The 22,322-nt window shown below is 43.9% G+C and overlaps 1 protein-coding gene and 1 long non-coding RNA gene across 6 annotated transcripts; one reads left to right on the top strand and one right to left on the bottom strand.

The window, feature by feature from the left end:
* The first annotated feature begins 1,976 nt into the window (after positions 1 to 1,976).
* On the top strand, positions 1,977 to 21,979 carry LOC121320117 (beta-parvin-like). 5 transcript variants are annotated; one of them, XM_041258362.1, is made up of 13 exons: positions 1,977 to 2,200; positions 11,565 to 11,654; positions 12,413 to 12,483; positions 12,787 to 12,889; positions 13,747 to 13,887; positions 14,886 to 15,001; positions 15,597 to 15,655; positions 16,326 to 16,345; positions 16,574 to 16,635; positions 17,474 to 17,542; positions 19,352 to 19,453; positions 19,643 to 19,715; positions 19,987 to 21,979. In XM_041258362.1, exons 1-13 carry the CDS (start codon positions 2,080 to 2,082, stop codon positions 20,061 to 20,063), a joined length of 1,104 nt encoding a protein of 367 aa, XP_041114296.1. In that variant the 5' UTR covers positions 1,977 to 2,079; the 3' UTR covers positions 20,064 to 21,979. The 5 variants fall into 5 exon arrangements, with proteins under 5 accessions (XP_041114296.1, XP_041114297.1, XP_041114295.1 ...); XM_041258363.1 differs by lacking the exon at positions 1,977 to 2,200 and adding an exon at positions 5,921 to 6,024; XM_041258361.1 differs by lacking the exon at positions 1,977 to 2,200 and adding an exon at positions 8,261 to 8,493.
* LOC121320118 lies at positions 5,095 to 8,289 on the bottom strand. The gene is made up of 3 exons (XR_005950789.1): positions 8,201 to 8,289; positions 7,508 to 7,663; positions 5,095 to 5,489 (listed from the first exon to the last, which is right to left on the bottom strand). It is a non-coding gene; the product is annotated as an uncharacterized LOC121320118 (long non-coding RNA).
* Positions 21,980 to 22,322: the final 343 nt, after the last annotated feature.

Genomic DNA, 22,322 nt, shown 5'->3' with positions numbered 1-22,322 from the left:
GCAACTCTCAATTAATTCAGTGCCGACCACGCACGAGCTGTAATATCTGCGTGGTGGACAGCAACTCTCAATTAATTCAGTGCAGACCACGCACGAGCTGTAATATCTGCGTGGTGGACAGCAACTCTCAATTAATTCAGTGCCGACCACGCACGAGCTGTAATATCTGCGTGGTGGACAGCAACTCTCAATTAATTCAGTGCCGACCACGCACGAGCTGTAATATCTGCGTGGTGGACAGCAACTCTCAATTAATTCAGTGCCGACCACGCACGAGCTGTAATATCTGCGTGGTGGACAGCAACTCTCAATTAATTCAGTGCCGACCACGCACGAGCTGTAATATCTGCGTGGTGGACAGCAACTCTCAATTAATTCAGTGCAGACCACGCACGAGCTGTAATATCTGCGTGGTGGACAGCAACTCTCAATTAATTCAGTGCAGACCACGCACGAGCTGTAATATCTGCGTGGTGGACAGCAACTCTCAATTAATTCAGTGCAGACCACGCACGAGCTGTAATATCTGCGTGGTGGACAGCAACTCTCAATTAATTCAGTGCCGACCACGCACGAGCTGTAATATCTGCGTGGTGGACAGCAACTCTCAATTAATTCAGTGCCGACCACGCACGAGCTGTAATATCTGCGTGGTGGACAGCAACTCTCAATTAATTCAGTGCCGACCACGCACAAGCTGTAATATCTGCGTGGTGGACAGCAACTCTCAATTAATTCAGTGCCGACCACGCACGAGCTGTAATATCTGCGTGGTGGACAGCAACTCTCAATTAATTCAGTGCCGACCACGCACGAGCTGTAATATCTGCGTGGTGGACAGCAACTCTCAATTAATTCAGTGCCGACCACGCACGAGCTGTAATATCTGCGTGGTGGACAGCAACTCTCAATTAATTCAGTGCCGACCACGCACGAGCTGTAATATCTGCGTGGTGGACAGCAACTCTCAATTAATTCAGTGCTGACCACGCACAAGCTGCTACCATTGCCTCTGCCAGACCACATCCAAACCAAACAATACATTTCCTTTTTCAAATCATAGTACACTGTTTACAATAGAATTTATACACACAATGGTTATTTAAAGCAGGGCTTTGCCCGCCCCACTCACTGTGTGCAGGGCTATGTCTACCCTGCCACAGAGACATATATTTTCAAAAGAAATGTACTTCACAACTGGATGCAATCATCAGGTATACAATTACATGTATTACATTGTATATGTTACTGGTACTTACATAGGCTGGTTAATTGCATAAAACTGTTACAGCAGGCACCTGGGTTATGCAATTAACTAGAATCTACTGTAATAGGGATTCACATGATGTGCTTTTGGTGTTATTTAAAGGTGGATTTTCAGTGCTACTTGCATGAATCCTCTATTAATAAATTCAGTTTATATTAAACGTTCCACCACATAATTGTTTGTGCAATTTTTTCCTTGGAGGTATTAGGGGCAAAAACTAGCCCTGGTTCAGGAAGTTAAACGGAACATTGACTATAAACACATAATCCGAATGATTTAACAAGTAACCCCGAAATGTCCTTTTTGTTTAATAAATTACCGTGCTGTCAACTTGCTGAGCACACTGCCACAGTTTCGAACTCAAACACAATTGCAAAACCACGGCGATTCAACAATTTTACTGTTTCTGAGCAGGACAACAAAACAAAAACCGAAAACTGGGACAACCCCATTGAAATGATTTCAAATGAACACAAAGTGTTTCAAACCGCAAGGGATTATTAGCGATGACTCCTCGTTTAGTGCCGTGAGTTTTGCATGGGGTCATCAGAAGTGCCCGTGTACTGTTTCCATGCAGACATCCAATCCGTCGGCTGGCGCTGTGAGGAAAGCGGGGTGCTTTGTTCCCTGTGCTATATGGAAAGCAATCTTTCTTTGTTTTTTCTGCATCGTTTTTCCCTGTTCTTTAATTCACTTTATTTGTCTTACCTGTGTGGTGTGCCGCATCTCCTTCCTGCCTCTCGTTGAGGCTGCTTCTTTACAAAACGGATTTGGTATTATTATTGTTTTGATTGGGTTGAAACAAGAGCAGCATGTCGAGTATGAATCCAATACGATCACCGACCTTGCAGTCTAACAACAAGATGAAAAAGGAGGAGTCGTTGCTGGGAAAGCTGGGAGGCACCTTAGTGAGGAAGAAAAAATACAAAGAAGGTCAGTTTGATATATTAAATACTACGACTACACAGCTGCATAATATCCCTGCCCTGTGAGGTGTTTATTTACTGCTGCATCTACTGCTCTGCCCACGCGTTGTTCTGTTTTAATAAAACATTCATTTGGACCTGTTAAAATAAATAAATAAATAACAAGAAATTAATTACGAATGTTGCTGGTACGAGCTCTACTAGCATTATAAGAACATGATAAAGTTATTTCATGATGAAGAAACGTGACATAAATACTGTATGATTCATTCATTTTAATTAACGGCATCAGTGTGTGTGTGTGTGTGTAGACTACAGTGGTGTAGTTATCGGTTTAATGTACTGTTGTATCTGCTATGACAAGTTAGTATATACTCAGTGTTTGGGGGGGATTTATAATGTATACCGCGCTTTCCACTATTGTACTATTTCATGTATTCTGCACTTTCCACTGTATCTACTATACCATTTCATGTATTGCGCTACTATCATGTATTATGTACTTTCCACTGTATATCATGTATTATGCATTTCTCTATTTAAAGTATTATGGATTTTCTTGTATTTCCTGCATCTTGTAAAGCGCTTTGTGATGGTGTTCCACGATGAAAGGCGCTATACAAAATAATGATTTTACCTGTACCTGTAGTGCAGTACAGCGCAATTAGGATACAACGCCTAAAAAAAAAAAAAAGTACTTCTCGATCGTAATATTCTGCCTGGAATACACATTTTCTTCTGCCTTTTTGCGGATTCATTCATTCATTCATTCCTTCGTGTGTAATTGCTATGGCGGACTGTGTTTGTGACAGCGGCTGCTGTAACGCGGTGCTGTGTTTGTGTCAGCGGCCGCTGTAACGCGGTGCTGTGTGACAGCGGCTGCTGTAACGCGGTGCTGTGTTTGTGTCAGCGGCTGCTGTAACGCGGTGCTGTGTTTGTGTCAGCGGCTGCTGTAACGCGGTGCTGTGTTTGTGACAGCGGCTGCTGTAACGCGGTGCTGTGTTTGTGACAGCGGCTGCTGTAACGCGGTGCTGTGTTTGTGTCAGCGGCTGCTGTAACGCGGTGCTGTGTTTGTGACAGCGGCTGCTGTAACGCGGTGCTGTGTTTGTGTCAGCGGCTGCTGTAACGCGGTGCTGTGTTTGTGTCAGCGGCTGCTGTAACGCGGTGCTGTGTTTGTGTCAGCGGCTGCTGTAACGCGGTGCTGTGTTTGTGTCAGCGGCTGCTGTAACGCGGTGCTGTGTTTGTGTCAGCGGCTGCTGTAACGCGGTGCTGTGTTTGTGTCAGCGGCTGCTGTAACGCGGTGCTGTGTTTGTGACAGCGGCTGCTGTAACGCGGTGCTGTGTTTGTGACAGCGGCTGCTGTAACGCGGTGCTGTGTTTGTGTCAGCGGCTGCTGTAACGCGGTGCTGTGTTTGTGTCAGCGGCTGCTGTAACGCGGTGCTGTGTTTGTGTCAGCGGCCGCTGTAACGCGGTGCTGTGTTTGTGACAGCGGCTGCTGTAACGCGGTGCTGTGTTTGTGACAGCGGCTGCTGTAACGCGGTGCTGTGTTTGTGACAGCGGCCGCTGTAACGCGGTGCTGTGTTTGTGTCAGCGGCTGCTGTAACGCGGTGCTGTGTTTGTGACAGCGGCTGCTGTAACGCGGTGCTGTGTTTGTGTCAGCGGCCGCTGTAACGCGGTGCTGTGTTTGTGTCAGCGGCCGCTGTAACGCGGTGCTGTGTTTGTGTCAGCGGCCGCTGTAACGCGGTGCTGTGTTTGTGACAGCGGCCGCTGTAACGCGGTGCTGTGTTTGTGACAGCGGCCGCTGTAACGCGGTGCTGTGTTTGTGACAGCGGCTGCTGTAACGCGGTGCTGTGTTTGTGACAGCGGCTGCTGTAAGGCGGTGCTGTGTTTGTGTCAGCGGCCGCTGTAAGGCGGTGCTGTGTTTGTGTCAGCGGCCGCTGTAACGCGGTGCTGTGTTTGTGTCAGCGGCCGCTGTAACGCGGTGCTGTGTTTGTGACAGCGGCCGCTGTAACGCGGTGCTGTGTTTGTGACAGCGGCCGCTGTAACGCGGTGCTGTGTTTGTGTCAGCGGCTGCTGTAACGCGGTGCTGTGTTTGTGTCAGCGGCCGCTGTAACGCGGTGCTGTGTTTGTGACAGCGGCCGCTGTAACGCGGTGCTGTGTTTGTGACAGCGGCCGCTGTAACGCGGTGCTGTGTTTGTGACAGCGGCTGCTGTAACGCGGTGCTGTGTTTGTGACAGCGGCTGCTGTAACGCGGTGCTGTGTTTGTGACAGCGGCTGCTGTAACGCGGTGCTGTGTTTGTGACAGCGGCTGCTGTAACGCGGTGCTGTGTTTGTGACAGCGGCTGCTGTAACGCGGTGCTGTGTGTCATACTGCTGTATATGACAGTTGAGAGAGGAGGAGGGTGTGAGCCGGACTAGCAATTACAAAGGAATGTCATGGAAGTTATTTTTACACCGCTGCATGCAGGGCTGATTACAGGATCAGCAATGTGTTAGCGTGAAATGTTTAAGACGCTAGTCTTAAATGTGAATCTCTCCTGCTCACCTGTTCGTGCCAGCATCCTCCATGTACTCCGGCTGTTTCTCTCTGCTCGCTCTCCTCGATTGGGGATTGGAGACTCCTGCTGTTTCTTTCTGCTCGCTCTCCTCGATTGGGGATGGGCTACTCTTGCTGTTTTTCCCTGCTCCCTCTCCTCGATTGGGGATTGGATACTCCTGCTGTTTCTCCCTGCTTGCGCTCCTCGATTGGGGATTGGATACTCCTGCTGTTTCTCCCTGCTTGCGCTCCTCGATTGGCCAGGATACTCCTGCTGTTTCTCCCTGCTCGCTCTCCTCGATTGGGGATGGGCTACTCTCCCTGCTCCCTGCGCTCTCCTCCTGGGGATTGGATACTCCTGCTGGCTCTCCTCGATTGGGGATTGGATACTCCTGCTGTTTCTCCCTGCTCGCTCTCCTCGATTGGGGATTGGATACTCCTGCTGTTTCTCCCTGCTTGCGCTCCTCGATTGGGGATTGGATACTCCTGCTGTTTCTCCCTGCTTGCGCTCCTCGATTGGGGATTGGATACTCCTGCTGTTTCTCCCTGCTTGCGCTCCTCGATTGGGGATTGGATACTCCTGCTGTTTCTCCCTGCTTGCGCTCCTCGATTGGGGATTGGATACTCCTGCTGTTTCTCCCTGCTTGCTCTCCTCGATTGGGGTTTGGATACTCCTGCTGTTTCTCCCTGCTTGCGCTCCTCGATTGGGGATTGGATACTCCTGCTGTTTCTCCCTGCTCGCTCTCCTCGATTGGGGATGCCTGTAAAGATAGAGCAATGATGTTCTGATTGCAATGCACAGGGTGTCAGTAGAGGATCTTATTGAACCTCAGATCTTAGAGTACAGCAGGTTACATCTTGCAGTACTAACCAGTAGGAAAACACTTCAAAGCTTGCAGTTAGTGCATTTCCTGGTAACCTGCTGGTGACTGAACACCACTAAACCCATGATGCCTGCATGACTCTGGTCACCTGGTCACAGCGATGCAAAGCACAGTATTTGTTACTGTAGTATAAAGAATTGTATAGCTTATGGATTAGATCCCCTTTTAAAAATGCATTTTCACTGCTATAACCTTGATAACTTATCTAGGGGGAAATGTATCTGTAGTGTATTTCCTGGCTGTCACATTAGCGGCAATCTTTAAAGACCAGATCATGACATTGCAAGGCAGTAATGAAGAGGCTGTTTGTTATTTTGTCTGCAAACTGGCCAATGCCCCATCCAAACCTTTTTGAAAGAAGAAACCCATCCAGTTCATCCACGAGAAGAAGGCTAGTCCTGTGCAGCTGCAAGTAAGTTCTTTGCTACGGCTTTAGTCATGGGGCGAGTGGAGTCTGATAATGCTTGCTGCTTCTCATCCTGCTTTAAACTGTCTGCATTACATTGCTGTGATAAAATTCAAAAATTCAAGTCAAGCGGGCAAAGGTTTCAACCGAAGCCTTAAATGCAACATAGACCCTTTTGTTTAATCTATCAGTTTGTTTCCTACCTACACAGATACTGCAGTCATCTGCACACAATATATCGAATACACATGAATTAATTAATGTGAACAACCCCATATTACAGCAACAAGTACAAAACATCTGTACTTGTTATAATTGTATATTTCAGCAAATCGAGTATTTGCATTTTAGATTTGCTACCTTCACTTCCAGCAGTTCTAAGAAGTGTTATTATTTATTTGTTTTCACTCTTCAGTTTGTATTAGTAGCACCTGTTTCCACTGCTAGAACTAAAGATGCTGTTCGATGTTCTACAGCACAGGCATGATTGTTTTACCTTTACAGTAATTTTGGGAGGGGGGGGTGGGGGTGGTGTAACAAGGGCAGCATTCAAAGAAGGAACTGTTGGCAAACATCACAGGGTCACAGACAGCTTTTGCATTCCGTGGTAGGTGGTTTTGTGGTACTGTTTAAACCTTGAATTCAATACTGCAGCTGGGTGCTTAATGCAGTTTAGTTTACAATGTATGCTGACTGGTGCTTTTAAGTTATGGGTTTTAAAAAGTAACCAGGATGTGATGGCTCTTGTTGTAGCTGACAGACTCGTCACTGTCTGTAGTGCTGGTGTTACGTGTCTTAGTCACAGAGGGGAAGTGGACAGCCAGAAATAACCAGGGCTACATTTAAAGACACTGATCTCCCTTCTGCAGTGACTGTATTTATATCTGGGCTGCAGTAAATCATAGCGGTTACCCAAACAAGGGTAAGTAGCTTTACTGGATAAATAAATGGGACCCATTACAAGCTTACAAAATGCTGGTTTGTGAAATATTGTATAGGGGTTAGAAACTTCCACTAGTCCTGCACACAGTCCTGCTTTTCTGAACTCCCCTTGTTTAGGTATATTGTTGAAATCAGCAGGTGCTGGGAGTTTGAACAATCGGACCCCTTCTAAATCTGCTCTCAACTGATCACACTTGGTCTCTTGCATCTGTAGATTGACTGTTTACAGTAGGAGCTGTTCATGGAACTGTAAGGGAAGCAACGCTATGTTTAAAAGGGGTTTTGTGCAGAGCTAGTGTGAGTTTCTAACCCTGCTGTATATACAGTACAGTACACTACCATAAGCTCTATCTTTTAATGTTAAAAAGAAAAAGCATCCAATCTTAGGCTACGGCTTGTCATGAAGTTCAAACTCTGGTTTAGAAATAGGGACGCACTGTTGCTTCAGAACTATAGCAATGCGTCTAGAAGCAAAACCTTACTGGAATCGAAGCAAGACGAGCAGTGAAGGCTGAGAATTGGACTTTGTCTCAGATGGGATCCATACCATTGCCTCTCTCACGTCCTTCTTCGCCAGAGCACCAGGCAGTGGTGAGGATCCCCTCACTGGCACATAGGCTATGGTATCTGCTTCTTGTAGAATGATGCAGCCGCCCTCCCCATCGGTAATGAAAGTCTACATCGCATTGTCTGCCTGACAGCTCTTGGAATGAACACAATAGCACCGTCAGAAAACCACCCAACTGGAGCTTCTTTGCATCGTTTAACCACAAGACATTATCATTTAAGAAGCTTCACGTATCTTTTAGGACCTGACAGAGGCTATAGAGTGCATTGCCCTATTCTGTAGTATGACTTTCCAAAGCCCAATTAAGAGGCTTTTTGTGACTAAGCTTGCAGTATGTTAGGAAGGAACACGTATAAAAGAACTTGACCTCGTTTTTTCTATCCACCGCTAATAGATTTAACATGCTCAACACCTTAAGCACCCTTACCTTTTCTTTCATTATTTATCATGCTAAACCTCAACCCAAGCCTGATCAAGACTTGAAGCCAAAGTTCTGAGTGAGCACTGTAAGACACATTTCATAGTTGCGCTGAAGTAATTTCCAAATACATTTTGAAAGCAATAAAAGATAAAAAGAAACTGGATTCATTCATTAGTTTTTTTTTTTCCTGCATCACATGAAGTATAGAAGTAAGCTAGTATTTTATAAAACAAAGCTAGAACCACACATACCACTTCAGTTCGGAGAACACATCCTCTGGCTCAGCTGTTGCTCCTCCCCAGTGCTGCTGTGATCGAGCTCCTCAGGTATCTGTTAGTGGGCTGTCTCCTGTTCCCTCTGCTGAAGTGTGGTGTAACTGGACCAGTGCTGTGACACAAATAGTACGTGATGACTGGCCAGCATGCCACGTACACTCCAGCTGCCATCTGGTTTACAGCACCAGAGCCCCAGTCACATTCACTGCTGGAGATCTGCACCAGAGACATGGCAGGCCTGCTGTGTGGGACCAAAAGGAAAAAGCAAGGTACTGTGGGTAAGAGTAACAAGGCAAGACAGTGTGGAATGTGGGGGAACTCCTGCAGTATATGCAACACTGTAGCAGGATCTTTTACAGGACTCATGCCATCGTTGCCACCTCCTGTTCTACACGATCTCTTCAATAGTTGCACATTGTGGGTGTGCTGTTTACAGAAGGTGCTGCTGGAGTTATCTTTTACAATCCACAGCAACTAGTGAAAGTAGAAAACGTCTTCTAAATTGTTGTGTTTGTTTAAGAAGCGAAATGTGGCAAAGTCGCTGGCATTTATAACTAAGGTTTTGTCGACTGCTAAATGTTGCCTTAGGTACGGTGGACCAAGATAAGTGCTAATTGGATTGGTTTGGAGTGGCATTGATGCTAAGCTAGGAGATTTCTGGGTGGGTTCACGGCTGTGTGTTGTTGTAGGCGAGTCACATGGACTTTCACTGCCTCAGACCTATTGAGCTGTGACACAGGATGCCAGTGCTGCAGTAACCCAGCCTAAACGACACACTCCATCTCGGCTGTGCAGCTGGTAAGGTCTTTTACATTCATCAATAATTAGATGCTTTAGCTAAATGAAAATATTTCCATGGTTACGCTGGGTTTGTACTTGATGTGCAGAAACTAAAGGATGTTGTGTTGATTTTGTTAGTTTTAATTTATTAGTAGAGTGTCTTACTCTGATTGACACTATTCTTTCATTACCTACAGTGCTGTACCTTGGTTATTTTTAGTAAAGTAGTCCATAATGCCAGTTCAGGTCTGCGTAACCTGCAAAATGTGTGTGTTATTGAGTTCATTATTGGGTTAAAAGTCTCGCTAATGATGATAGGTATTGAAGTTCTTTGAGAATCTAGCCCCTAACATTTCCTCCTCACTACCTCCTATGGGAGCGTTGATGCACTGATGGTACAGGTGGGCTGCTGATGATTTGCATTGAGGTTCATGAGAGCTGCTGGTTCGTTGATCCTCAGCAGCTTTATAATGTGCAGGTGGCAGTGGAGCTGTCTCTGTACAGCACGTTTAAACCAGAGTAACAGAGAGGGGAAGAACCAAATGCAAGAAATATTGGATATCTTTGCACATGGGTTATAAAATATGCAAAGACAATTGCTTTAAATGCAACAGCTAAAGCATACAAGATAAAAATCTTTCAGTATTGGTCATAATGGTGGTGAGATTTAAATTCACTGGCCATGCTAATAATGACCTTCCAGATGGACTGTGTTAAATCACTGAGCTGTTTTAAAACTGCTCTGAGGGTAGGGTTGAAATGAGTGACACATACAGTTGGGCATTTTGATTGTTGGTTAATTGAATCTTCGTGATGCTTCTACTGCAGATGCCCAGCCAGACCCAGTCAGTGAGATTGGCACCAGAGCTGAGCTTGGCTGCTGGTCTCGCAAGCTCTTCATGGGCAACTGTTTGTAAACGGTGTCAAACACAGTCTTGTCTTTGTACAGGCCTGGAGTCTTTGTATTCAATGTCTGCTTCCTTTACTGCTGCGCTGGCTCATTGCAGTTCATGCAGTGGTGTACTGTTCCATTGTGCCATGGTTCAGACGTTTGTCTTGCAGGCTAGGTATTGCAGGTGATCTGCTACAGAACATGCACTGTATGCAGTAGCTATATACAGGGTGCTAGGATTTCTGATTGGTGGCACACATTCCCTATATGGTAACGTTTAAACGCATTCAATACTAAAGTGTGAAGTAAAGGGAGCAACCCTAGTAGAAGTGATTTGTACACTTTGAATATTTACAGTAGATGTTTTTTTGTTTAATCCGTTATGACTTTTGAATACTGCTTAATAATAATGCTGTACAGTCTCATGTCTATGAATGACTACAGTGTTTGTAAGCAGCACTGGATGCCTCATCATATAGAGAGAGAGTATCTGCAATCTGCAATGAAAATAAAAACATCAGTATTTTACTGAACCTTTAATAAAAAATGTACTGTTTTTAATGAGGATCTTTTTTTTTTCCAAATTGAATCAATTCCAGTATATTCATTCATTGTGAAAACAAGTGTAAAATGCGAAATAATAAATACAAAAGCAAAATAGAAGAGGTGACTATAAATACTACACCTACTTTTTCATAGAAATCATGTAACAGTTTAAATGGTTGACAATTTACACAAAAGAATTCCATGTATACTCAAGGATCCCAAGCTGAAATATGAGCCAGTCACCTTGGGGTCAAGGGTTGGGATAGGGTTTTAATTACCCACTCGGATCCCCAAGCTGAAATATGAGCCAGTCAGCTTGGGGTCAAGGTTAGGGATAGGGTTTTAATTACCCACTCGGATCCCCAAGCTGAAATATGAGCCAGTCAGCTTGGGGTCAAGGGTTGGGATAGGGTTTTAATTACCCACTCGGATCCCCAAGCTGAAATATGAGCCAGTCAGCTTGGGGTCAAGGTTAGGGATAGGGTTTTAATTACCCACTCGGATCCCCAAGCTGAAATATGAGCCAGTCAGCTTGGGGTCAAGGTTAGGGATAGGGTTTTAATTACCCACTCGGATCCCCAAGCTGAAATATGAGCCAGTCAGCTTGGGGTCAAGGTTAGGGATAGGGTTTTAATTACCCACTCGGATCCCCAAGCTGAAATATGAGCCAGTCAGCTTGGGGTCAAGGTTAGGGATAGGGTTTTAATTACCCACTCGGATCCCCAAGCTGAAATATGAGCCAGTCAGCTTGGGGTCAAGGTTAGGGATAGGGTTTTAATTACCCACTCGGATCCCCAAGCTGATGGTGCATGTTTCTCTCTTTGTGCTTTGGTTTACAAAGAGCATGCATGGAATAGATGCATGGAAGTGGTAACATTGAAAACACAAGCGACCATAAAAAATGATGAGATCTCTTTAGTACGTGTGAATGGTGTGCTGAGAATGAACCAGCCTTGATGGGCTGAACAGCCTCTTCTCGTTCAAGAACTTCTCGTATGTTCTTATTTAGGTACAGCACACAGAGAAGGTGTGAGTTATAATCTGGAAGTTAATACATGCAAAGACGTGGTGATAAAATCAATGCATTCTGATTTTTGTCTTTTGTTTCCCCTCCTTGTTTAGTGAGCGACCTGCGCGAAGAGGGAAAGAATGCCATCAACTCTCCTCTCCAGCCCTCCAGCATAGACATCCACCCAGAAGACACCATGCTCGGTACATGCAGCTGTCATCTCCCCTCAGTGCCCTCCTTTAAACCGCTTCACACAGGCAAAAACACATGTGTGGGCTGGGGTGGCGAGAAAATGGGTTCAGGGAGCCGCAGCGCATACAAACATGTACTTATAGTCAGTCCCTGGAGCAAATTAATTTCAGTATCTTGTTAGAAAACTTTCTGTCCCCTTCGGTCAGTGCATTTATAACTGTACCATGCTGAGTTTGGTGAGGTGGGGGGTTAGTGTGTCTGTGTCTTCCTGTCTGAATCACTTGATGTTTCTCCAGGGATTGTTTCTAGTTTACATACCCCTCATGTTCTTCTTTTTCAGTTCTCTCTATTGCTACTGCAGCAGTTTAAACCGGTTCATTGTTTTTTTTATATTTATTGCTATACTTCAATTAATTCAAATAATTCCGCTGACCTGTGGACTTAAAAAAAAATAAAACAAAAGCATTTTCATGATTTAAAGTTATGTGTGAATCCCCCGATGGAAGATGCTTTCTTCATGCAAGTAAACTATTTGAATCATGCCTTTAAGTGTTACAAACATAGAGATTTATATATTTAAACAAATATTTTAATAACTAGCTGAAAGTCTCAATATCTTTCCCAAAACCTATGGTACTGGATGCACAGTCCCGTAATGAGTTTGTAAAATAGGAACAGCCCCTTGATCAGCTGATACAGTGTGTCACCCGCATGGTCAGGAGTTCACTTCATCCCAGCATGTCTCTCAAACCTGGTGTCTTTCTTACAGAAGAGAACGCAGAAAGAAGTATGATTGACCCCACCTCAAAAGAAGATCCCAAGTTTAAAGAACTGCTTCGGGTAATGTATTTTATTTATTTATTTATGTATGTACGAATTTATTTTATCTTTTCAGTTCTTTGTAATCCATAGTAATTACTATAACTTGTGTTGGTATAAAATATCCGCTCTATCTATCGATCGGTCGATCGAGTGAGCTGGCATAATAAGCATTTTGTCTTTTTCCAAACCTGATCTGAATGTATTGTCTGCTTTTTTGTGAAACTTCAAACTTGATGGAATGAAACAAGTAAAATACTGGATATAATGTACAGTCTATGACACATGCTGTCTGACTCTCGCTTGCATTATTACTGTTTCAAGGTTTTGATTGACTGGATTAATAACGAGCTGGAGGAAGACAGAATCATCGTGAAGGACCTGGAGGAGGATCTGTACGATGGGCAAGTGTTACAGAAGCTATTTGGTGAGTGGAGCAGCACACCAAAAACTAAACACGTCCTCTTCCCTCACCCGTGGGTTGATGCACCACAAACCACTCCCGACCTCTTCCCTCACGCTCGAGTACGCAAGTGGTGTCGTGAGTGGCCCTCACGACCTCCGACCTCAGGTGACGACTGACACTGTGGAAAAAAATTAGGGACATCCGACGTACAATTCCTCATTCGTCGAAGTTTGTAGAACGTTCTCCTTTTCTAAATTTTTTTTTTTTTTTTTTTTTTTTTTTTTTATTAATGCATTACCCATAATAAATTCTGGTGTTTGTAATAATTGTGCTTTCTGTTGCTCCAATATTGAGCTATATGCCTTTACCTGGTTTTGAATTTACTTTGAGCTCTTCTGGAGAACCATAGCATGTGTTTAAGGGGAAATGTAAAAATGACATTCAAAGATACTTGCTCTTAAAGTTAGTTTTACTAGAGAGTGCTAGACTGGAGACTTCATTTCTGACTTCTATGGCTAAGAGTATTCAATAAAGCATGCCATTCTTTTTTTTTTTCTTTTGCAGCTTCATTTTTATCTATTACTTTTCTTTTTATTATTACTTTGTCCCGTATAAAAGTATACAATGGTATTTTTGCCACAGTGATTTTCCATCATTCTACTTTTCATTTACTGTAGTTTTACGCAGGTTTGTCATGTTTCTCAGCATGTTTTACTATGCTTCAGTGGGTTTTACAGTGCTTACCTGTCCATGCTTTCACCATGCTGGGCTTAAGCTCTGGTAAACCTGTATAAAGGGGTGTTTTTTGTGTCAGGTCTGTTTGTCACACTGCACTGACTTGCTCAGTGTGCTTGTATTTATTTTGCCTCCTCCTGCAGAGAAGCTCTCTGGGTGCAAGCTGAACATAGCTGAAGTGACCCAGTCGGAAATCGGTCAGAAGCAGAAGCTGCTGACGGTTCTGGAGGCCGTGAACGAGCTGCTGCGTCCCAACGGCTGGTGCATCGAGTGGAGCGTGGATTGTGAGTAGAAGCACGCTCGTTCCCCTTAGAAACCCTTCCCACGGTGTGTTTGCAGTTTACCCCCATGCTTTTACCATAGTTTACCATCTTCAATAATATGCTTTACCATGCTTTCACTCTGCTTCAATACACTTTTCATTTTTGTTTTGGATGCTTTGATATTTTATTGTATAGTTTATTATATTATTTTATTGTATAGTGTATTATATAATTTTATTGTATAGTTTATTATATTATTTTATTGTATAGTGTGTTATTTAATTTTATTGTATAGTGTATTATATAATTTTATTGTATAGTGTGCTTATTTGTGATGTGAAGCGCTTTGGGATGCCTTGGCATGAAAGGCGCTATACAGAATAAATTTGAATGATTGATAAGGGCCTCGCTTGAGTGCTTGATGGGTCTTTGTGAGACGATTCATCCATCTTGCACCCTGCACACTTTACATTGGTTATGCACTGCATCCCCTTACCCGGGAGATTTTCAATCCGATATAATAAAGGGTTATAGGAAAATGAACATCTGTGTATGCTGCTATGCAATTCACAGACACTGTCCATCCTGCACAGGAACATCTGTCATATACATGGCTTTGCTGTTCACAAATCCAACTAGAAGTTTTACAAATCGTGAGATGCAGCCCATTGGCACTTTCATTCAAAATAGGGAAAAGGATGATGAGGTGAATTCTGTGAAGTCGCTGAACCGATTGCACGGTTTTGTTTTGAATTGACTTTGCTGTTGAACAGCTCTGGGATGGTAGATGTCGTGAAGGCTAGCGCCTCGCTCTGGGATGGTAGATGTCGTGAAGGCTAGCGCCTCGCTCTGGGATGGTAGATGTCATGAAGGCGGTTCTTTTCTGATTTACTGAGGCATACAGGACATAAGCTTGCACTCTGATTAGCTCCTGGCAGTCTCTAATTTAAATAAAGCAATCTCTGAATGCGTCATCAATCGTTGCTTGCTTATTTATTTATTTATTTATTTATTTTCAGCTATCCACTGTAAAAACCTGATCTCTATTGTGTACCTCCTGGTGGGTCTGGCCATGCATTTCCAGGCTCCCATCCGACTCCCAGAGCATGTGTCTGTGCAGCTGGTCGTTGTGAAGGTGAGAGCGTTTGTCTGTGCAGCTGGCCATTGTGAAGGGGAGAGCGTTGAAGGGGAGAGCGTGTGTCTGTGCAGCTGGTCGTTGTGAAGGTGAGAGCGTTTGTCTGTGCAGCTGGCCATTGTGAAGGGGAGAGCGTTGAAGGGGAGAGCGTGTGTCCGTGCAGCTGCTTGTTGTGAAGGGGAGGGCTTGCGTCTGTGCAGCTTCTCGTCGCGAAGGGGGGAGCCTGCGCCTGTGCAGCTGCTCGTCGCGAAGGGGGGAGCCTGCGCCTGTGCAGCTGCTCGTCGCGAAGGGGGGAGCCTGCGCCTGTGCAGCTGCTCGTCGCGAAGGGGGGAGCCTGCGCCTGTGCAGCTGCTCGTCGCGAAGGGGGGAGCCTGCGCCTGTGCAGCTGCTCGTCGCGAAGGGGGGAGCCTGCGTCTGTGCAGCTGCTCTTTGTGAAGGTGTCTACGGACTAACCCAGTTTCAAAATGCCTCGGTGCCTAATTCAGGGGCATTGCCGGTCCTTGAGGCTCTTCAACCTGGGTAACATGGATTGAGGAAGTCCTTTAGGAGGACAATAGAAGCTAAAGCTAAACGTTTTTCATTTGTCCTGATGCAGAAAAGAGAAGGCCTGCTTCAGTCATCGCATGTCACCAAGGAGCTCACCACCACTACAGAGTGAGTGATTTTATTCTTTTGGTTCTTTTTATTTTTCACATTTTCTTTCATCCTGTGTTTTTTGCATGGATTTGAAAAGCAGTGTGAAGGCAATGCTCTTGCACACTAGTGTATTAACTGAGGGATCTTCTGTAAGACACGGCAACACAACCTTTTACCTGTTCATGAAGCTTTTCATGTTGAGGAGGTCCCTGTTCTATCTGCATTGTACAGTCCCTGACAGGACATTGCTCTACTAAAAGGGCCTTGCTATGCGCTAGTCTCCCACTAGGTGTCTCTGTTGGGCTGCAGTGAAAAATAAGAATGCCAATTAAAACTACAGTAAAACTGAGGCTGACCTTCACTATGAGTTGCTGCCCTGTATTGATAATACATTACAATACATTAGGTTTAAGTGCTCTGAGATTCTATTACTTGTACAGAATAGGGAGGTATAGATTTTTCCAAACGGAGCAATGCAAGACTGGAAGGGAGAGGAGACCAATGAAGAGCAGGTTTCACAGACCCTGATTAACACTAATCTTGGACTACCTTGGCTAAATAAAAATTAGCTAGTCCAATCCCATCTTGCCAGGCATTCAAACTGCCCACTGTGCCACCAATGTTCTTTAGCATACAAGCACGCTTTATTTCTCTAATAACACGAGGTTCATGTTTATTTGTTTTATAGGATGATGCTGGGGAGATTTGGTGAGTACTTCATTTCAATTGAATCCAGAAACGCCATGCTGTTTTAGATTCAGACTTTAGCCCCAGTGTTCTGTCTGTATCTTCTGAAGTGAGCTGCGCTACACCTGCATGGCATTGTTCTGATTCGATTCTTTCAAAGAATTTCCAGGAGGTGAATTAAACAAACTAACGTTTTGAAACTGCAGCTGATTTTCTTTTTCTTTGTTGTTTCTATGGATCTCTTTTCAGAAAGAGATGCTTTTGATACTCTGCTGGACCATGCTCCTGATAAACTCAGCGTTGTTAAAAAGGTAAAGATACATCCACTGTGGGGTTACAGCACAGCCCTGTTAGAAACACACTGCTGGGTTACAGCACAGTCCTGTTAGAAACATCCACTGCGGGGTTACAGCACAGTCCTGTTAGAAACACACTGCGGGGTTACAGCACAGCCCTGTTAGAAACACACTGCTGAGTTACAGCACAGTCCTGTCAGAAACACACTGCAGGGTTACAGCACAGCCCTGTTAGAAACACACTGCAGGGTTCTGTTAGAAACATACACCGTCCTGTTAGAAACACACTGCGGGGTTACAGCACAGTCCTGTTAGAAACACACTGTGGGGTTACAGCACAGTTCTGTTAGAAACATCCACTGCAGGGTTACAGCACAGTCCTGTTAGAAACATCCACTGCAGGGTTACAGCACAGCCCTGTTAGAAACACACTGCAGGGTTACAGCACAGCCCTGTTAGAAACACACTGCAGGGTTACGGCACAGCCCTGTTAGAAACACACTGCAGGGTTACAGCACCGTCCTGTTAGAAACACACTGCGGGTTACAGCACAGTCCTGTTAGAAACACACTGTGGGGTTACAGCACACTGCAGTAACACAGGGCAAGTCCTTCATCACATCATCAGACTACAGGCATTTGAAATACTAAAAGAAACCTCAAATTAAATGACAAATGTTTCCACTAAAGTCTACCATTTGGATAAGGAAGTCTTTAACACTCCCTTGCTGCTTCTTTTAAAGTGACAGTAAGGAATCGCAAATTCTCCAGTCTGTATATTTATCAATCTGGTATTCATTTACAGCGCATGTACTTTTGCAGCAATGCCCCTTTCTTTCTCTTAACGTTCGCAGTCTCTTATTACCTTTGTGAACAAGCACCTAAACAAACTGAACCTGGAGGTGACTGAGCTGGAGACACAGGTGAGACTCCAACATGCAGGATGACTTGTGCAGTTTATTAATGCAGCTTCATTACTGGCTGCAGGTCCAGGCTTGTGCAGTTTATTAATGCAGCTTCATTACTGGCTGCAGGTCCAGGCTTGTGCAGTTTATTAATGCAGCTTCATTACTGGCTGCAGGTCCAGGCTTGTGCAGTTTATTAATGCAGCTTCATTACTGGCTGCAGGTCCAGGCTTGTGCAGTTTATTAATGCAGCTTCATTACTGGCTGCAGGTCCAGGCTTGTGCAGTTTATTAATGCAGCTTCATTACTGGCTGCAGGTCCAGGCTTGTGCAGTTTATTAATGCAGCTTCATTACTGGCTGCAGGTCCAGGCTTGTGCAGTTTATTAATGCAGCTTCATTACTGGCTGCAGGTCCAGGCTTGTGCAGTTTATTAATGCAGCTTCATTACTGGCTGCAGGTCCAGGCTTGTGCAGTTTATTAATGCAGCTTCATTACTGGCTGCAGGTCCAGGCTTGTGCAGTTTATTAATGCAGCTTCATTACTGGCTGCAGGTCCAGGCTTGTGCAGTTTATTAATGCAGCTTCATTACTGGCTGCAGGTCCAGGCTTGTGCAGTTTATTAATGCAGCTTCATTACTGGCTGCAGGTCCAGGCTTGTGCAGTTTATTAATGCAGCTTCATTACTGGCTGCAGGTCCAGGCTTGTGCAGTTTATTAATGCAGCTTCATTACTGGCTGCAGGTCCAGGCTTGTGCAGTTTATTAATGCAGCTTCATTACTGGCTGCAGGTCCAGGCTTGTGCAGTTTATTAATGCAGCTTCATTACTGGCTGCAGGTCCAGGCTTGTGCAGTTTATTAATGCAGCTTCATTACTGGCTGCAGGTCCAGGCTTGTGCAGTTTATTAATGCAGCTTCATTACTGGCTGCAGGTCCAGGCTTGTGCAGTTTATTAATGCAGCTTCATTACTGGCTGCAGGTCCAGGCTTGTGCAGTTTATTAATGCAGCTTCATTACTGGCTGCAGGTCCAGGCTTGTGCAGTTTATTAATGCAGCTTCATTACTGGCTGCAGGTCCAGGCTTGTGCAGTTTATTAATGCAGCTTCATTACTGGCTGCAGGTCCAGGCTTGTGCAGTTTATTAATGCAGCTTCATTACTGGCTGCAGGTCCAGGCTTGTGCAGTTTATTAATGCAGCTTCATTACTTGCTGCAGGTCCAGGCTTGTGCAGTTTATTAATGCAGCTTCATTACTGGCTGCAGGTCCAGGCTTGTGCAGTTTATTAATGCAGCTTCATTACTGGCTGCAGGTCCAGGCTTGTGCAGTTTATTAATGCAGCTTCATTACTGGCTGCAGGTCCAGGCTTGTGCAGTTTATTAATGCAGCTTCATTACTGGCTGCAGGTCCAGGCTTGTGCAGTTTATTAATGCAGCTTCATTACTGGCTGCAGGTCCAGGCTTGTGCAGTTTATTAATGCAGCTTCATTACTGGCTGCAGGTCCAGGCTTGTGCAGTTTATTAATGCAGCTTCATTACTGGCTGCAGGTCCAGGCTTGTGCAGTTTATTAATGCAGCTTCATTACTGGCTGCAGGTCCAGGCTTGTGCAGTTTATTAATGCAGCTTCATTACTGGCTGCAGGTCCAGGCTTGTGCAGTTTATTAATGCAGCTTCATTACTGGCTGCAGGTCCAGGCTTGTGCAGTTTATTAATGCAGCTTCAATCTGTGCTATGCCAGTGTACTGTGCAAAAACATGAGTCTGGACTTGAGATGTAGTATAGTCCCCTCATGTGGGTCTGTGCACATGTAATAGATAATGAGAGGCCCTGTCTAGTTTGCAGATGGGGTGTACCTGGTTTTGCTGATGGGATTGCTGGAGGATTACTTTGTTCCCCTGCACAACTTCTTTTTGACCCCGGAGAGTTTTGAGCAGAAGGTAAGTCCTGTGCACGCTCTTTTGCAGGGTTAGCACACAGTAGTAGTAATTGCTGTATAACGTAAGGGGTAGATATTCTGGGTTTGTTTCCTGGGAATGTCAGTACGCACTTTGACGAGGAGGAGCAGATTGAACTGTTGTTTTATTTAAGTGTAATTGTAATCCTGTAATTGTTTTCTGTGTTCGAAGGTCCTTAATGTTTCCTTTGCCTTTGAGCTGATGCAGGATGGAGGGCTGAAGAAACCTAAAGCACGCCCTGAAGGTACGAGAATATTTTCCACAGTCTGTTTAGCTCATCTAGTCATTCTGAAATTAACTGGAGTGTTTTACGAGATGTTCCTGCTTTAATTCAGTTGTAGTGACATTTTGATCCAGAAGGCGGTGCTCTAACACTATCACTCAGTTCATGTATTGCAGGTTAAAAGCTATAAAGTAACAATATATTTGTTTGTGCATTTGCAATGGAAAACAGTAAGTCATAAAAAGGGACTTTAAAAAAAAAATTAAATAGTGTTACCGTTGTGTTTTTGCAGACGTTGTCAATTTGAATCTCAAATCCACCCTGAGGGTTCTGTATAACCTGTTCACGAACTACAAAAATGCAGAGTAACCACTGGAGGGCGCTCTGTAAAGCTACAAATACAAATCTCAGGAGCCATCATCTCAGCACTGCTAATGGAGACAGGAGCAAAGCCACACTGGAATGCAAGGGTTTGAATGAAGGAGTAGACTCATTTCTAGCTCTTCAATTTAAATTAGTAGAATTTGCTTTCTCTCTCTCTCTCTCTCTCTCTCTCTCTCTCTCTCTCTCTGACGGGTCTGTTATATCCTGGCACAGTCATGCAAGCATGCTCGGATGTGAGTTGCACTGTAATTTGTAATATATCTTCTTTTTGTACCTTCTCTATGCAGTTGCCTTGGTTTTATTGATGCAAAGGTGTTTTTGTTGAAAGGAGAGTGCTGGAAATGAACTAATGTTCCTGTTTTTTTGTGTTCATTTTTAGTTTCTTTGTGTTGCATCACTGAAGTGTGCTCATAAGCTTTAGTGAGACAAGAAAGTAAACATGTGTTTTGTTGCTACATTTAAAACAGGTGCCTTCTCACTAACTCTGCTGCTATAATTGCCTCTCTTAGTTACTACACGTAAGAGAATATGCAGGACTTGCATTAGTAAAGTACACCATCCTTGCTTTTGTAATGTTAACTGTGTGAGACTAATAACTTTATTTCAGTTATGATGAAAGTGAAATTTTGTGGTGTAAAATAATTTATCAAACATAATTCAGAAAGCAGTATTTATTTAAGGAGTGTAATAATGTGGTACATTTTAAAATGTGACTTGTGGAGAAACATTAAACCAGGTGTAGTGTGTACAGTACTGTAAGCACTGTGCTCTTGTGCTATTTGTGTGTATTAATCAAAAGCACATTTAAAGTGCAGTTTGTCCTGTTCATTACAACATTTGCTTGCTTGTAATATAGACAAGTCTAGTCAGCATTTCTCTGGTATACACTGTATGAGGCTTGCCCATGTGCTTCAACACATAATCCAGGTTCTTTTAAATTGTGCATGAAGCCCATACTGTGAAGTGGATTGGGTTGTTGGTTGCAGCATGTAAGTTACTGGAGGTTTTGTTGATTAGAAGAAATGTTCTTTACTGTATTGGGTCACTTATGAAACCACTTTATTCATTTGAAATCGAATCCTTGCTTGAATTATGGTGGATATTTATGGATGTTGAAAGGCTATAAAACCCCTAATGAAGGTTTTTAATAATATTACCTTTTTTTTTTTTTGTATGTTTATCTCGAAGCCTTGATTTGCAATAGTAAGTCCAAAGAGAATGTCAGGTTTATGGTCCAGTTGTAAGCTTTTCTAGATAGACTATTTGATCATGTGTAGTTTGCTCTGTTTGTCCAAATGCTGATTGCTTTTATTGAGTGTATGGCCTGATGAATTTCTTGTCCATGCAATATCTTCTGCTGCAGTAACCTTTCTTTCACTTACTGTACTGGTTTTGATCAGGTATGATGTGCCAAGTTACACCTCCAAGTTTGAAAAAAAACAAAAAAACTTACCAGGTACAAAACAGGGATGGAAATAAGACTCCCATTGGATAGCAGCTGGATGCATTCCTGGTTCACCTGTGAGTTTAATAAGACACACCTGAGCCTGTTACCTGTACCCCATGGCTCGTCAAGCTTGTAGTGAAATCTGTGAAGGGTGAAACTGCTGTGCACTAGGAGTATTATTTCCATCCCTGCAATACAAATGTTTGTGTTCAGAAGGCTCAATTCTAGTTCTGAAACTGTTATGCTGCCAACAACGCTGGCTATTTATATGTCTAAATGACCGTTTTACCAAAATATATCCGACAGAGCCATATGTACAGAGGATGCCAATGCATGCTTGCCTTAATACATTATTTAAAACATGCAGGCAGATCTCCTGCCAGAGTACGAAGAAAGAATGTGTAAACTGAGTGGATTGTGTGTGTGTTTGTTCTAATAAAACTGAAACCAATCACCTGAGTTTTATTTTTCTGGAGGATTCTGTTTGGGTGGTTTAAAGAGTTCTGGGCTGTGTGCTGTATGAGTGTGGCAAAGCGCCCGCCCCTGTGTGTATTTTGTGCTGTGTGTTAATGTTGGTGTATAGTCATTGGTACACGGGATATAAAGGGGTCTGTGTAACACGAGTGTTTAAAATGTATATTTGTATTTAGGCACGAGGATTGCACAGCACTTCACATGCAAGTAAAAAGTAATAATATGTGAGCATGGGGAATTGCACTTTATTAATTCACGTGCAGTTGTACCGCGACTCCAATTGAATGATTGATTAGCAATTGAGTCTCGGTACAGCTGCATAA

Source organism: Polyodon spathula, chromosome 8 (genome assembly GCF_017654505.1).
Source record: "Polyodon spathula isolate WHYD16114869_AA chromosome 8, ASM1765450v1, whole genome shotgun sequence".
Lineage (NCBI taxonomy): Eukaryota > Metazoa > Chordata > Actinopteri > Acipenseriformes > Polyodontidae > Polyodon > Polyodon spathula.
This window is presented reverse-complemented; position numbering and strand designations above follow the sequence as displayed.